At 43.6% G+C, this 14,800-nt stretch overlaps 1 protein-coding gene across 1 annotated transcript in view; it reads right to left on the reverse strand.

Annotated features, from left to right (window-relative positions):
- The window catches only part of ERBB4 (erb-b2 receptor tyrosine kinase 4), a 376,355-nt gene that overhangs the window by 255,740 nt on the left and 105,815 nt on the right, over positions 1 to 14,800 (reverse strand). Inside the window, exon 3 of the mRNA XM_066322426.1 lies at positions 7,829 to 8,015. Coding sequence (XP_066178523.1) covers positions 7,829 to 8,015 — 187 coding nt within the window. The remainder of the gene's footprint in view (positions 1 to 7,828; positions 8,016 to 14,800) is intronic.

Raw genomic sequence — 14,800 nt, forward strand, 5'->3', positions numbered from 1 at the left:
GGAGACTTACTTTGTGACTGGTGTGCAGCCGGGGAACAAGCAGGCTGTGCTGGAGCCTTGCCTCTGTCAGCCTACGTGACACTCATCCCCCTGTGCTGAGTGTGTGGGGGCTGCTCTGTCCCCCCTGTCTGCAGGAGCTTTCCTGCAGCTAAATGCTGCAAAGGAAAGTTTTCGGTTCGTTGCCTCTCCAGTCCCTCCATACAGGGTTTCTAGGGAATTCCTCTCTGCAGCAAATGACATGAAAATGAACAGGCATGAAAATATCCTAGGGATAGCAACTACTTCCAGTATGTAAACCTAGGGGTCTGATCCAACCTTCTTTGAACTCAGAATTTCTTTCTTTTTGCAATGAATCATGACCTGAACCCAAACTTACTATTTCTACAGGCTAGCAAGAAAAACTAGAAAAAGAGTCCACTCTTGAACTTGGTTTAAATGCAGGTCTGTGAGGATATGCAGCTTTCCACACCCGTGTGCAAGGTCACTGAAATGCCTCTGCTGAGCTTTAAGTTCCTGCACTGAATTGACACCTGACCCCTACAGTTTTGTGCCGTTTTGAGCCCTAGAAGTCAGCAGCTCCACGGGGCTGGAGGCTGGTCCCTCTGCCCCACCAGTGGCTCACAGCTCATGTCCCCACTGTGGATGGTGACAACTGGACTGTCCTGCTCAGCAACTTGCCTTTGGCCAGGGAGTGCAGATAGATTACATTCCCCATGTAACACAAGACTTTAATTACTTTACAAAAGCACAAAATTCCTTGTCAGCTGTAGCCTGTCAGAAGGAAATGAGAAAATCAATGAACTCAGAAGACTGTAGAGAGAAAGGGGGAAAAAATAAAAAAATAAAAAACCTCAAACCAAACAAAAACCACTTAAAGTAATATTTCTTTCATTCATCTGAAGAAGATATACTACTGGAGCATCAAGGATTTAAATGTCTAGAACACCTAGTCAAGACTTAGCCTAAGCTGGGGAGAACAATCCAGCTGTTCCTTTCTCTCCCAAGCTGCTGGGAAGCTGGGAAATCTATTTGTTCAGCCGTGCTGTCACTATAAACTGTACAATCCTTCCCGACTGTTAACGCTTACTGCACTTCACTTAAGTTATAGTGCAGCTCAGCACAGATCTGTCTGCCAAAGCTGGATATTTGGAAATGTCTCCCATTCCTGACCCGTGTGATTGAAATGGAGGGATTACTCTGTTCAGATGTTTAACTCCCTGCGAAACATGCAGACAGAGAAATCCCCCGTGCTGCTGAAGCTCTGGAATCGTGGAAACCAGGCAAAGCTACTCCATTACCGCAAGGCTTCAGTCTTACTGGATTTATCTTGATTGCCTACATTTCCAGAAAGCTAAAGGGTGTTTCAACATCTCCAGAACATGGAGAATTTCTTGCTTCATAATTGAAAAAGGCACGGATAGAACTACTGCAGAGACGTGAAAGAGAGAAACTGCCAAGGAAAAACCGAATGAGTGGTGTTACTATTTTACATGGCATTATCAGGTAACAATGGCAACATACCTGGATGTATTTTTATAAATGACATTTAAACTAACATTTGACAGTGTTAAAGTTGAAGCCCACCATCACACCAGATCCTCTCTGAATAGCATTTTCAATGACACCTTCCAAATTGATCTAATTAAAGCAGGCAAGCATTATTTGCTCTGTTGTAGAAGTGGTATGATTCACACGTAGTAGAAGTAGATTACTGCAGGGCTACAAAGGATTTCCTCCATCTAGCCTAGACCCGAATCTTTACCTACTGACCCTTCATTACTCAGCAGCCACATAATTAAGACTCTGAAAGCCCAAGGAAATATGCTTCTGTTTGCAGAGACAGGAATGATCTGCTGGGTTATTCAGCACAAGCACAGGGCCCACGTGGTGTGGTCAACACCATTCCCAAAGCCAGCAAGGCTGGATGCTGGCTCAAGGATCCCTGGCCAGACCTCCCAGGGCAGACATGCCTTCAGTCAGCTGTCATTAGCTGGTATTAATTGTGTACACAACATCCTTAAAAGGTCTTAAGTGGATGTTAGACACTAGTTAATTTATAAATTAAAGTACGAATTAAATTATCCACTGAATGAAGTAAAGGCAATTTAAATTTCACTTCATTATAAAATCAAAGCAAGTAAGCCAATTTACACCAGATAAGGATTTGGCCTCTTTTCTCCTCCCCTTGATTTTAAGCCTTGCTTTGTTGCAGGAGAGGCTGTGTGACATGAAGTTATCCTGCTGCATGACAGCACTGGCTCATGTCAATAATGCTGTGCATTACTTTCAATAAACTGGTTAGACCTTTTTGCAATACATGTGACTCCTAGTTCATGTGAAAGCATTGGGGGGGAAGGGGAGTACCAGCACACATGGGGGCACCCTTTGAATTTCCAGTTTAAAATATTTGCCAGTATATCATTATTTGGATGGGCTTTTCGCTTAAATCCTTGCCATAGTCATTCCAAACAAGGTTGCACATTTCTAACGCCACAGACAGATTTGAAAACAGTGAAGTGCTGTGAAATAAAGGAAACTGAGCATAATTTGTTGATCAATGAGTTGCAAAGAATCACAGACATTAGTTATACTATTTAGCATGAAAAGAGCATATCCAAACCCTTCAGAGACACTGCGCAAAATTCTCGCCTTGCTGAAATTCAAACCCCAACGTCCTACCTTTGTTACTGGACAAAATAAACTCATGAATAGAAATTTCACAAGGCTCAAAATCAGCATTTATTTCTGGCCATATAAAAACCAGGTTTTTTGCCTTGCTAAGACCTGTGGGCAGTTTTCTGCCAGCTGGAGGCACTTGCTCCTCAGCTTGCAGGTCGCTTATCTGGGATTCCTTGGGGCCACATCTGCAGCCTGGGAGAGGCTGGAAGCATTCCCAGGCACGGACGCCAAGTGGCAGGGAGCAGTGCTCCCAGTGCCACCAGGGCTGGATCCTGGGGGCTCTCCTGGCTGTCAAATCACACCTGTGATCTGTGATGTCGGAGGACAGCAGCAGCTGGAATGGGATGGGTTTTGTTTTGGTTTTGGTTTTTTTTGGTAGTTTTTGTTTTGGGGGTTTTTTTTTTGGGGGGGGGGGTGTTGTTGTTGTTGTTGGGGTTTTTTGATGATTTTTTTTTCCTCTGGGAAAGAGTCTAACAGGGGAAGAAAAGAGACATGCTCTAGCAGGCACACTTGCATTTATGAGCCTGAGGGCAGCCACAAGCCTCGTTCCCCCTCTCCCATAAGGACAGGGCGAGCAAGGGGCACTCATGGCTGGCTCTTTGCTTGTCCCCGAGGTCTGTGGCACCATATTGAGAATCCTCCACAGCCACCCATCCCTTGGGAAAGGAGGTGTTCCTCCCTCTTCTCCTCCCCAGTGGCTGGGCACAAAGCTGTGCTGGGCCCCGTGGGCAGGGCAGCTCCGGGGATGCAGGAGAGGAGCACGCCTGGGCATCCATGGAGCTGCTGCGGCTTCTCCTGCGGAGATGCCAAGGGGCCGCAGGGAGTTTAAACCAATTCCTCACGCCTCCATGTATCCTAGCAACCCCTCTCCGAGGTTACAGATGCGGTGCCTCGCCCACCTGTTGCACAGCAGCCTGAGGCGAGTTACACAGCGCTTTCCGCTCATCCCAAGAATCCGCCGCGGAGATCAAGGAATGCGGGGATGTGCCACAAGGAGGGTCACAGCCACATGGCTCCTGCGTGTCCTCCAAGGAAAGGTGCTGCTGGCACAGCCTTTGTGACCAAGGCAAGGAAAAAGGGGGTGGTCTCCATCCCTGCTGCAAACATCCCTGATGTGCCGTCACTCCTGCTCAGACATCCACGCACCGTTTCCAAAAGAATTTTAGGTCCAACAAAGGCACAGCCAACAGAACTCGACTCCTCCCATGCCCTTCCCTCCAATTTGAGTGAGCTGCAATATAATTGCAGTAAATGAGCTTGTTAAGGAAAAAAAACCCAGAAAACTGCTCAAAAAGCAACCTTTTAAGGAGTGATGCTGCTCTAAAGTACCTTTTATCATTTTCAGTTTCCTGTGGGGGGAAAAAACACTGAAAACATTATAGAAATAACCATCAAACATTAAAATTTTGCTCTGCAGAAAAAGAAAAATAACCCCCAAATTTAATCAAAAACTCTAAGATATAAAATCAGTTCCAAAAAAAAAAAAATCTGTTGAAGGTGATATTTACAATTTCAGAAAATTTACTTTCTAAAGGACCTGTGAAAATGGTCCTTTCTTCATCATTCTCCTGCTCATCAAATTAGATTTCCTTTGTTTGTCTATCACTGATCAAATGGTTTAAGCTGCAATATATCCATTTCTCACTGGAACCTCAGTTATCTTAATTTATCATTCATTTGCATTCCTGGAACACAAACAGAGAAAACCCCTAAATATTTTGCCATGGGTTTGTTTCTTTTTTGTGTTACTGCACTTATCACTGCTAAGTCCACTTCATTTTAATATATTCAAAGAATTCAAGGGATGCACAGAAGCTGCTGTCCCCAAGGCCAATAGGAAGATGAGGTTGTCACTGCTCAAAGACACATCATTTGCTGTAGATCTCTCTTACTCATCTGCACAGAGGAAAATAGGGGCTACCTCCTGAATGGTCCTGGCACTTGTGTGATATCCCCCTTTCCCCTCTCAGAGAGATAACTGCTGTAATGAGATGCAGCCATCAGGTTCCCTCTGTGTTTGGAGTGCTCCACATGTGAGCACTGATGGTGCCCCTCCACTGGGTGAGCTGAGGTGACCTGCAGTGGCTCCTGGGCAAAGACTGAAGAAGCTGGCACACCTTCTCTCTCAGCACCACTTGCTCTGCTCATCTCAGCCTGAAGAATACAGCCAGGATGTCAAACCCTCCTCTTACATCCAGGATGTCAAACCCTCCTTTTCACTGTGAGGCTACTTGGCAGCTGGATCTGCACACTGAGATGAGTCCAGCTGAGATGGCAGCAGCCACTTCATTAGCTCAGTGTCAGTTCAGTTTTGACATGTTTGTGGAACCATTGACTAAGTTTTTATAACAAATGAGAACAGGATTTTTATAGCTAAGATTTTTTTGCAAGTGTCACATGCATTTTAGGACACAGTCCTGGGCTGAGCTATACAAACAAAACTCCCTTGTGGTTTGACAGACATCATGAGTGAGAATTGGATCATGTTTTCTGTGTGAGATAAAACTAACTGCCTTCACAGCTGTCATTTTTTTTTTATAGTGCAAGGGAGGAAATTCAAGCATTTAAAGTTACATTTAAATATGAAAACTTGATAGTCATATCTAGCAATAAAAACACAGCTGTTAAAAACACATAGAGAATACTGCAGTGGTACAGCACAGGAGACCGAAATCCTGTGTCTGAGGAGAAGCTGCAGGTGAGAGCAGCTTCCTCATTTATTTAACACAGGGACTAGGGCTTGTGTTTGTCTGCTGTGTGGTACTAGGCAGAAATACCCTCAGGAGCCTATCATCCAGCACTGCACGAATAAAAAAAGAATTCCCCCAACTCCTGTGAACAAGGCATGAGCCCTGGAATGACAATTCTTCACAGGCAAGACAAGAGCCATGTAATATTTTACTCAAGTGGAAGAGATGCACGATTCAAAGCCAGTCTCTTCAAATCTGCTGTGGACTTGAAGAATGGGAGCTCGTGGGGGCTGCTGCTTCTTCGGTTTAGCAGCTCACCTGTGGTTTCTGGGGTAAGCCTAAAGAATAGGTTCAGATACAGCTGATCCATCACATCACCAACTCCCACATCCACCAGTTATTTTTATGCAGCTACTAGTGCTAAGGATGTGCCAGGAAAATTAATGAAGTATGCACATGCTGTGGGGGAAGAGCATGTGCAGCAAGAGGCAGGTCGTGGGTTAAAATAGCCAGGTGCATCTTCACCAGTGCACAAAATGGGCAGAGAACAGCTGCTGGAGACACTCTGGCATGTTATCTAGAAAACATTAAGAGTATTTTCAAGCACACACTGGCTCAACATTCAGCACCCAGAAGCTGTTTTAAGTGCTCCATGGAGACAAGCTGGTGTTATTAGGGCATTTTTCTTCCAGAAGACAACAATTCATTTCGAGTCAAACAATCCCATCAGAGGCCTTTGTAAACACCTAAATGAGAAGAAGTGGCTGTGATGATCTCATGTCGGGAGAGATTGACAGGCTGAGCTAAGGCCAGTTTTCTCGAGACACTAAAAAAGAAAATGAAACCACTTGCTGGGCAGTTTTGGTGCTGTGTCTGTCACGTCACAGCAGCTCCCAGAAGGCATCTCTGGAGTCTGAGGAGCTGCCAATTGGCACAGGGAAGCTGGTTCAAGAAGAAAATTTGAGCACAAGCCTACAAGATAATTTTTTTTTACCCTACTGAACAGCAAAGCAATGGCTAAATGGCTAAGAGCACAACTCCCACCTGACAGAACCACCTCAGACCCATCATCTTCTGGCCTTGGCCTCACCTCTCTGTCTCAGTTTCACCCAGCCTAGTGTCTTTACAAGGCATTTTGAGACTCAAAGACCAGAAAACAAATACAAAGGAAAAGATAATGCTGTTATCACCCAAAGCTGTGGCTCTGGATGATGTGAAGGCACAGTCAGTCAAAATGAACTCCCTGTATCAGAAAGGTGGGATGAAATATGGGAACAGGAGAGGAAGAAATTGGATTATGACAGTGACAGAGTGAAGAGTAGTAGATGGCAGGGATTTAGAGACGTTAGGGAAGCACTCTGATATTGGCATGATGGTCTCAGTAAAGAAAATTGTTAAAAATATTACCAGAGGAAAGAGCCTAATCAGAGTCATCCAAAATTGGTTTATTTTGTAAAAAATTTCAGGCCTTCTTTTCCCTCCCGTTTTTGAAAGCCTTGCTGCACAGCCTGGTGAGGCTGAACAGGGAACTGTAAGCACTCCTGCTTCTCTGAATACTGGCAGACAAAAAAAGCAGAGAGGGAAGGGTGCCTAAATATAGTTCAGAAGGCTCCCACCTTTCCATACTGAGGTTCAATCTTTACAGCCAGCTCAGGTCAGTGATTTTCAGTCAGCTTTCAGCCACTAGCAGATACAAGGCCACATCAAAATTACCAAAGGTTAGGGTATAAATGATCATAGTTGATGAGGAACCAGGTGTAAATAAAACACTTCCAGTGAACTCCCTAAGAAGAGCCACTGCCTGCTCTTTATTGTCACAGTCCACCGATATTTAGCAAGTTTTAATCTCCCAAACCACTGACTCTGGATCCTCAGATGGAGGAAATTAATTGTTGATTTATTCCACAGCATGATTCAGCCCCGAATTTACAGGTAAACATGAAGCTGTGGACTTTGCTTACATTTTTGGCTCAAAAGAATAAGCATTGTTCTCACTATATGTAATGCACTGTTTTTGCTTAGGAAAGGGAGTTCCAAAATTAAATAAACCAAAGACAAAGAGGCAGAGAGGATGCTAAAGCTAAGGTACCTTGGCAGAAAATACCCAGCACCTGAAGCAACGCGTGCAATAATCAAAGATCACAAGGAAACCAACATGGTCATGATACCAACACACAGAAATAAAGTTCACATACTCTTTCAACAACTGTTTTTGTTTCTAACATGCTCTTGCCAGGACTCCCACAGGCAGCCTTTGATCATTATGGAGAGAACTGCTTTTGTGAACCAAAAAAAGAATGATGTACCAACAAACCCCTCAGAGAACACACAACTGCCAGGCTCTCGTGGTACCTCAGTCTCCTGCAGAATGCAAGTGACTGAGGGCACTGGGGAAACACCCACCAAGCTCATTTTTTTTTCCTTGCAAGCAATCCACCACATTTGCAAGTTTCACTCACCCGTCAGGTTCCTCAAGCCCAGTTCCCTGAGTCCAAAGTTGCCATCCTTCCTGTAGTTGAGGAATATGGCCAGAGCGTAGCGCTCCTCGTAGAGCTTGGTCCCACGGACGATGCGCAGGTTCTCCAGGGGCAGGTATTCAAACTGGTTCAAAGCCACCAACACGTAGCCAGTGACTTCCCGGATGGACTGAAAGGCACAAATGGAACAAACACATCAGGCATGGTCCACTTTTAATTGTCCTGAGCTTTCCCAGACAGTGGATGGTTTAGGACAAGATGCTGCTACGCAAGGGAAAAAAACAAACCAAACCACCCGGAAAACAATTTCTGTTTTACCATAATGATTTCAAGCGCGTTCCTGTTTTAATTTTAGTGAGTTTACTGGAAACAGCTGTTTAAAAGGTAGAAAATAAAGAGGTAGCCATTTTTGTCAGTTTCTTGAGGCTTGAACAGAAACTCACTGTGAGGTATTAAGGATTCACAAAAGGATGGCTTTGCACAACTCAAAGCAGAGAGCAGGTCAAAGGCCTCTGCAGTACACGAACAGAATCCACTGGGGCAATGCCACAGTTCAGATGAGACTGTCTCTCTGCAAGTAACTCTGTGTTGTACAGTGTATTTCAGGGTGGGACTGCAGGGACACAGCATGGAAAACACCTCTGGAAGAGCTCACCATCAAACTGGAACAAATGGGACACAGGGAGGCTGGTTTGCAAGAGGAAATAAAGACAACACACGTCTGTATTAACACATCTGTATTAATACTTTCACATGGAACCGATGACTGAACATTTGCAAAGATTCATCTCCAAGTTTCATCTGGCAGTGCTAGAACCATCCACAACTATATATCCCAGCCTCCAATCAAAACTGCTACCCAGACCTTTAGCAAAATGATTGCTGCACCTTTGAGTTGGCTGAAATCTTCGTTGGCTTGAGATGAACTGCTCGATAAACCTCCTGCTTTATTCAGGATTCATATTCAGGAATTGATTGCCTGGTCTGGAAAGGGAAAAATCACCCCAAAACCCAATAACCAGAAAAAGTTTTTCAAAGTCCAGAAGACTAACATGCCTAAGAAATTGTAAGGAAAAAAAATTCAGAACACTCAATAGCAGAGAAATATGCTCCCTTAGAAAATAAAGTTCATTCTAAGGAATTGAAAGAAATGGCCTAGAAATACGCAAATGCCTTTGAAAAAATATCATTTCGACACTTAAAATGACCCCACCATCCTCAGAAGACCTTGGCACAGGCTGAAGGATGCTCTTGGCCAGATCCTCGAGGCAGAATCTCCATGTTGGAGAGGGTCTCTTGAGTCTGTTTCTCAAAGCTCACCTAACCCCATGCCTGCAACCAGTGTAGAGTCGTGTGTTTGTGTGCATGTGCATATTTTAATGGCTTAGAAATTGATACCACTGCTTGCGTGCTGAAGTGCCTGCCTGCACTTTTCCCTTCCCTTTGGCAAAGTCAATACCTTAAACAAAACACTGAAAGAAAACTCCTGCTCGGAGTGACGTGCCCAGACTACAGCCAACATGACGGGGACTCCAGTCGATACTGTAATAAAAACAACCCGACAAGCAACAGCAGGCAGAGAATTCAACGTGTCTCTCGTGCCTGTATCATTAATAAAGGCAGGCAGCAGTGGATTTGCAGCACCAAGGACAGGATCTTGCTTTGCTGGTTCAGCTCTTTGCCATGCTTTCACGTTTAAGCGTGCACAAGGCTTTTAATTAGGCTTATAAAAGCCTGCAAGGTTATTAACACGTGTGGCAGTGTGCAGAAGGAGTGATTTCTCGGCCACAAAATCGAGGTACTAGCTGTCCTTCTGAAGGCACGCATTTGTGCTCAGCTGAAAGCTGCTGGAAAAGCTGTGGAGTCATTTCCAGACTTGCCTGGCATCTAAACAAAGCCCAGTGTCCTGACAGGACTCTGATGAGAACCCAGTGAGTGGAGGTAGGTTGAGAAGTATGGTTCAGCAGCTAAGTATTAAATGTAGAGCTGCATTATACCCTGGGACACTAATTTCATTATAATCAGAAGCTTTACAGCACTTTCATGATAGCTCTTTGCCTTCAGACATTTGAGCTTAGCCAGTTTGGTCAGGAATTTGCTTTTCATCATATGCAAAAATTCCTTTAAGCTGGCTTTTTTTAGCATCTCCTCAGAACTCAGGAAATATTTAAATTACACTCATGGCTTCAGTTTCTCCACTGATATTCTAGGGACACTGTGATTGCTCTAATTAATTTAAATGGATGTTTAACTTGGAATTGAGTGGAAAAAAATTAAAAGCGGTTCCAAAATTGCATCTGAACAGGTCCTCCCTGCCAATTGTTGTCACTTATAACCACATTTTCTATTTTTAGGGTATGTCTTACTGCCAAACAGCAATTCCACCTGATAGGGCTGCAATTCAGCACAGGGCTGAACTGCCACACACACACGTAGAGAAGCAAATCTTCATTACAAACTTGAAAAAAGGGGCCAAAATAAGACCAAAATATAACAAAAAAAAATAGCCCACCAGAGAAAATGACAAAGTACTGTTGCTGATAATTGTGAACTGCCTCAGAAGCCCTGCACTTTGGCTTAACCAACTGAAATGACAAATTATGGAAAGTATTTTGACAAACCAGAAGGTTCTTTGCAGTCCCATGGCTTCCACCATATTGCAACACACATTTATTTGCTGGAGACGCTGCCATGTTCATGCTTGCAAAACCAAATATGAAAATAAATCCAAAGGGGTTTCTAATTTCCTAGGAAACAACTGCTTGACCAACCAAATCTAGCAGTTTGTTATATTAAGACAGAGTTTCATTTGGGTTCAAATTTGAACAGGAATGAAAAATGCAGAACAATAACCTGCTTTGCAGGATGGTTTCTACCTGGTTTTTGGTTTGCTGGGTGTTTTCTTACCGGTCCATCTTAAAAAAATGCACCGGGAACGCAGAAGGCATTCTAAGTGCCGCTCCTGGCCAACACTGTCACTTTGCCAGGCACTGCAAGGTTTAACATGACTCTCACTGAAAATGGAGCCCTGCCCACTTGGAGCTCACTCCCAGCCCTGCTGGAGTCCCTGCAAAGACGCCTGTTGGCTTCCACACCACCTCACAAATCCTCACGCCAGATGGGACCAGCAGCCAGATCTCCTCCCTTGCACCTCGTGCCAAGGTCAGGCATGATCTGAACCTCTCATCCTTTGAATTTAAGGCTGGACACTTCCCTGGGCAGGTATCCTGGACTCAGGTGTCCTGAGCTTCCATCTGTGCTCCCAACAAGGCAGAGAGACTCACAACAGTGAGTGCCACCATCTCCCGTTCTGGTTCTCCTGCCAGGGCTTGCAGGCACTTGCAAAACCACATTTCCCATGAGTCTGTCCCTCAGGAAAGACAGAAAAGAAACTGAGCCTGTTGAGGATCAGCCTCTGGATAAGGACGAGCTTCCAGCAGAAACAAAAGGAGTGTCAGGGGAAAAAGTGTTAATCCTTGACATATCTAATGCCTAATGAGCTGCTCAAAAAACACACCAAACCACAGGGTTCTGATATATTTACCAGGAAAAAAAAAAAGCCCTTTATCTCCATTTTCAGACAGGAGATGAGCACTTGTACTCCACAGTTTGCTGTGTCTGTGTCCAGGAGTGTCCTGCACTCCAGGAACAGCCATGTCAGTCTAGGAACCAGTTTCCTAACAGACTTTACGAGCCCAAACATAGCCAGTTTTTTGGTTTTTAAATCTAAAAATAGCTACCCTAAAATGAAAACAGAGCCAGTGAAGGTGCTGCCCTCCCCAGGGGTCCACCCCAAGATGGACAGCCCTGCAGAGGGTGAGAAAGAAACTCAAAATGACACCAAAAGCAAAAGGCTTCTTTTTGCAGGTTCTTTTTCAGGTGATGAACTGTAAAAACGAGCTCTAGACAGCCCATTCCTTTAATTACAACTAATATTAGCTGAGCACAGATTAAGCACTTGAAGCTCCCAACAGCAAAACCAGAATTATCCTGTCAGCTGGGAGTAAATGGGAGTAAAATTGTGCCCTGCCATCTTAAATCGTCCTTCGGTTCGAATCAAGTGAATCTGAGTGAAGCAGAGCAAAATAACAGCGAAAACTTCATCATTCCGCCCAGAACAACAGATCAATGAACGATTAGGGAGGCTGATGTTTCTCATAAACACTACCAAGGCTCCTTAACATCCATCAGGAGGGCTGGGCTGTGGCAGAAGCACCGAAGAGAACTCTATTGTGGGGTTTATTTCAGCTGCAGACACATTTATCCAGTCGCTGAACCTGAGCTGGAAATGTCCCTTCTACCTCAGCTTGATCACTCACTTGTCCCCAGCATGGAGTGACAGCAACAAAAACCTGTCACAGGGGTCATTGTGGGACCACTGACAGTAAATTCTCTTTTAGGGTGTTTTTCCCCTTTTCCACAGAAGCTAAGAACATTTTGGTCTACTCCAATCTCACCTGAAAGCATCAGTAAACACAAGTGCAGAAGGGAAAGATTCATCACCTGAAGAACAAGTGTGTTCCATTCACAAATATTTTAAAAAGGAGGCACTATTCTCATCTCAAGTGGACTTGAACAGATTATCTCACATTTCGCTTTTTTATCAATTGAAAAGTATGCTTTTGTATCTGGTGAGAACTGCCCAACATCCAACTGGCCAAATTTCAAAGAAACAAATTTTTATAATTAGAAAAAAACCCCATAGTACAGCAAAAAATCAACACCTGCCTAACTTAAATAAGTTCAAAAATTCAGTGAGGCAGGTTTGTGTGCATGCTGGTATCCATCAATTAATTTCCTTTTTTTTTTCCATACATTTTTGCCCATGCAATACAACACACTTGTCACTGTCACAACTAAAAAATAAAAGTTTACTGAATAACCAGCTGAAAAGTAGTCTCTAAGCAGCTTACAATTCTAACTCTGGGAGAAATAATAATGACTGAAATGTGGAAATTGCCATTTATGGAGCTCAATTATGTATAATCTATAATGTATAATCCATTATATATTATATAGCTGTTATATATATAAATATTATATAATATAGCTGTTATACATATAATAATATATAATAGCTGTTCCACGCATTGCTCATTGAGAGTTATGAATTTCTAATGACACGAGAAGCTGAGATTTTCAAAGCACTTCAGGTATTTATGAGATCCAGCCTCAGCCAGCTTCTCTCCAAGCCCCACGTGCACCATGAGAAATATGTGGCACACACTGACATTCCTCCTGTCTGAGAGGACACCCCATTTAGAGACTATGTCACAGCTAACATGGCACACACACGAGGAATTCTGTCCCACTGCAAGCTCATGTCTTGTCTCCTTCCAGGCTGTGCATCCCTTAATTAGTCAACACTTGGGAAATTGTGATGTTAAGCACTCCTGAGCACCCGTGGTTTTCCAGGTACTCTATACAAGCTTCAGTAAAAACCCTTAAAGTTTGAGCACACTGATCAATACCAGAACACAGCTTGCAGAAAACACTTCCTAGTGCCTGGTCAGAATCAAGCAGTGTATCCTAACTAGAGCTGCCTTTGCAGCTGCAGAGAGATTATTGTCCACAGCACTGAAGGTGCAGCTTTTATTCAAATTGGTTAATAAAGAAAGAGGATCTTGTGGTAGTCTTTCAATTTGCATTAGGGTGTATTATTAACAGCAAAGGAAGGGCCTGGATTGAATTTTGCTAAGAGCTGTACCTGTGTGCTGCAGAATCGAACTGTGATTCAGTTATTTATGACAGTTGGTAGGAGCTGTTACTCAGACCCTTTCCCTCACAGACATCTGCTCCTCTCTGGTAATGTGCTTACAGAACACCCTGAGCAGCAGAGCAGTGAACTGAACACCACACTCGATTCCCTCAGCTCTACAGCAGCAGTCAGTCAGATGCTTCTTTTCTTAAGGCCACTGGAAATTTGTAAGGATTTTGCTACACAATTTACAGAACCCACCTTGGGAGTTGTTGAACTAAAGCTCTGTTTTCTGAATGGCTGGTCTTTATATTGCATTATTCCAAGACTGGGACTTTTCATACATTAAAATAGGAGCATTAGCTGTGCAGTTATTTATTTACTGAGCTTGATGTAGGAAACACACTATTGCTTATCTGAGGTAAGTTTGGCTGTGTCTGAGCTAATACACATTACAGTAGGGTCTAGGGAGGTCTTGGAAGAAAAACAGATACCAGTCTAGAAACCTTTGAATTCCAGGACAATGTCCAAATCTGGCATTTGGAAAGAAAGGTGATAGGTAAAACCACGGGGAGCCACTGAAATACGTATCTTGACTAATTTTTAAAGTACTGATGAGAAAACAATTTGGGACTTGAAAGACAAAATAATAATAAAAGAATGGGGGAATGGGAACACTAAGTAGAAATAGGCAAATAACAGGAGTAAAACCCCCAACCCTTTTGTTTTCAAATTCTGAAATATAGTTTCTAATGACATACCCTAGTATTCTGCCTGCTTAATACCTCTTCAGCTGAAGCTCAGGTGTCAGCTTGCCCCACGTGTCTTTGCCCACTTTTCAGTTGAAAATATCACCTGAGCAGAGACACTGAGCAGGGTTACGTCAGTATCTGAGAGTCTTCCCAACGTTTCCTAAACCACAATTCCTTTGTTTGTATATCTGCTTAGAAGTGTCCTAGAAGTGTCTGCTTAAAACTTTGAGTTGCCCGGGCTGGCTGAGAGCATTCAATAAATCCTAAGCTGTTTATGTGGAGCAACACAATGACCTAGACAAAGGCTGCACTCTGTAACAACCCCATCTTCACAGCTAACATCTGTCTGTCCTGAGGAGCGCTGTGGAAGACACATGTTTAACCAGTCAGTAAGACTTTTGACATTACACTGTATTAACTGATTGGCTTTAACATATTTGCAGCGTGCTTTCCAGGAGAGTTTATTGTATCATCTCCCAAGGGAAAGGTTAGTCCTAAATGAGA

The sequence above is a fragment of the Sylvia atricapilla genome, chromosome 7, assembly GCF_009819655.1.
Source record: "Sylvia atricapilla isolate bSylAtr1 chromosome 7, bSylAtr1.pri, whole genome shotgun sequence".
Classification (NCBI taxonomy): domain Eukaryota; kingdom Metazoa; phylum Chordata; class Aves; order Passeriformes; family Sylviidae; genus Sylvia; species Sylvia atricapilla.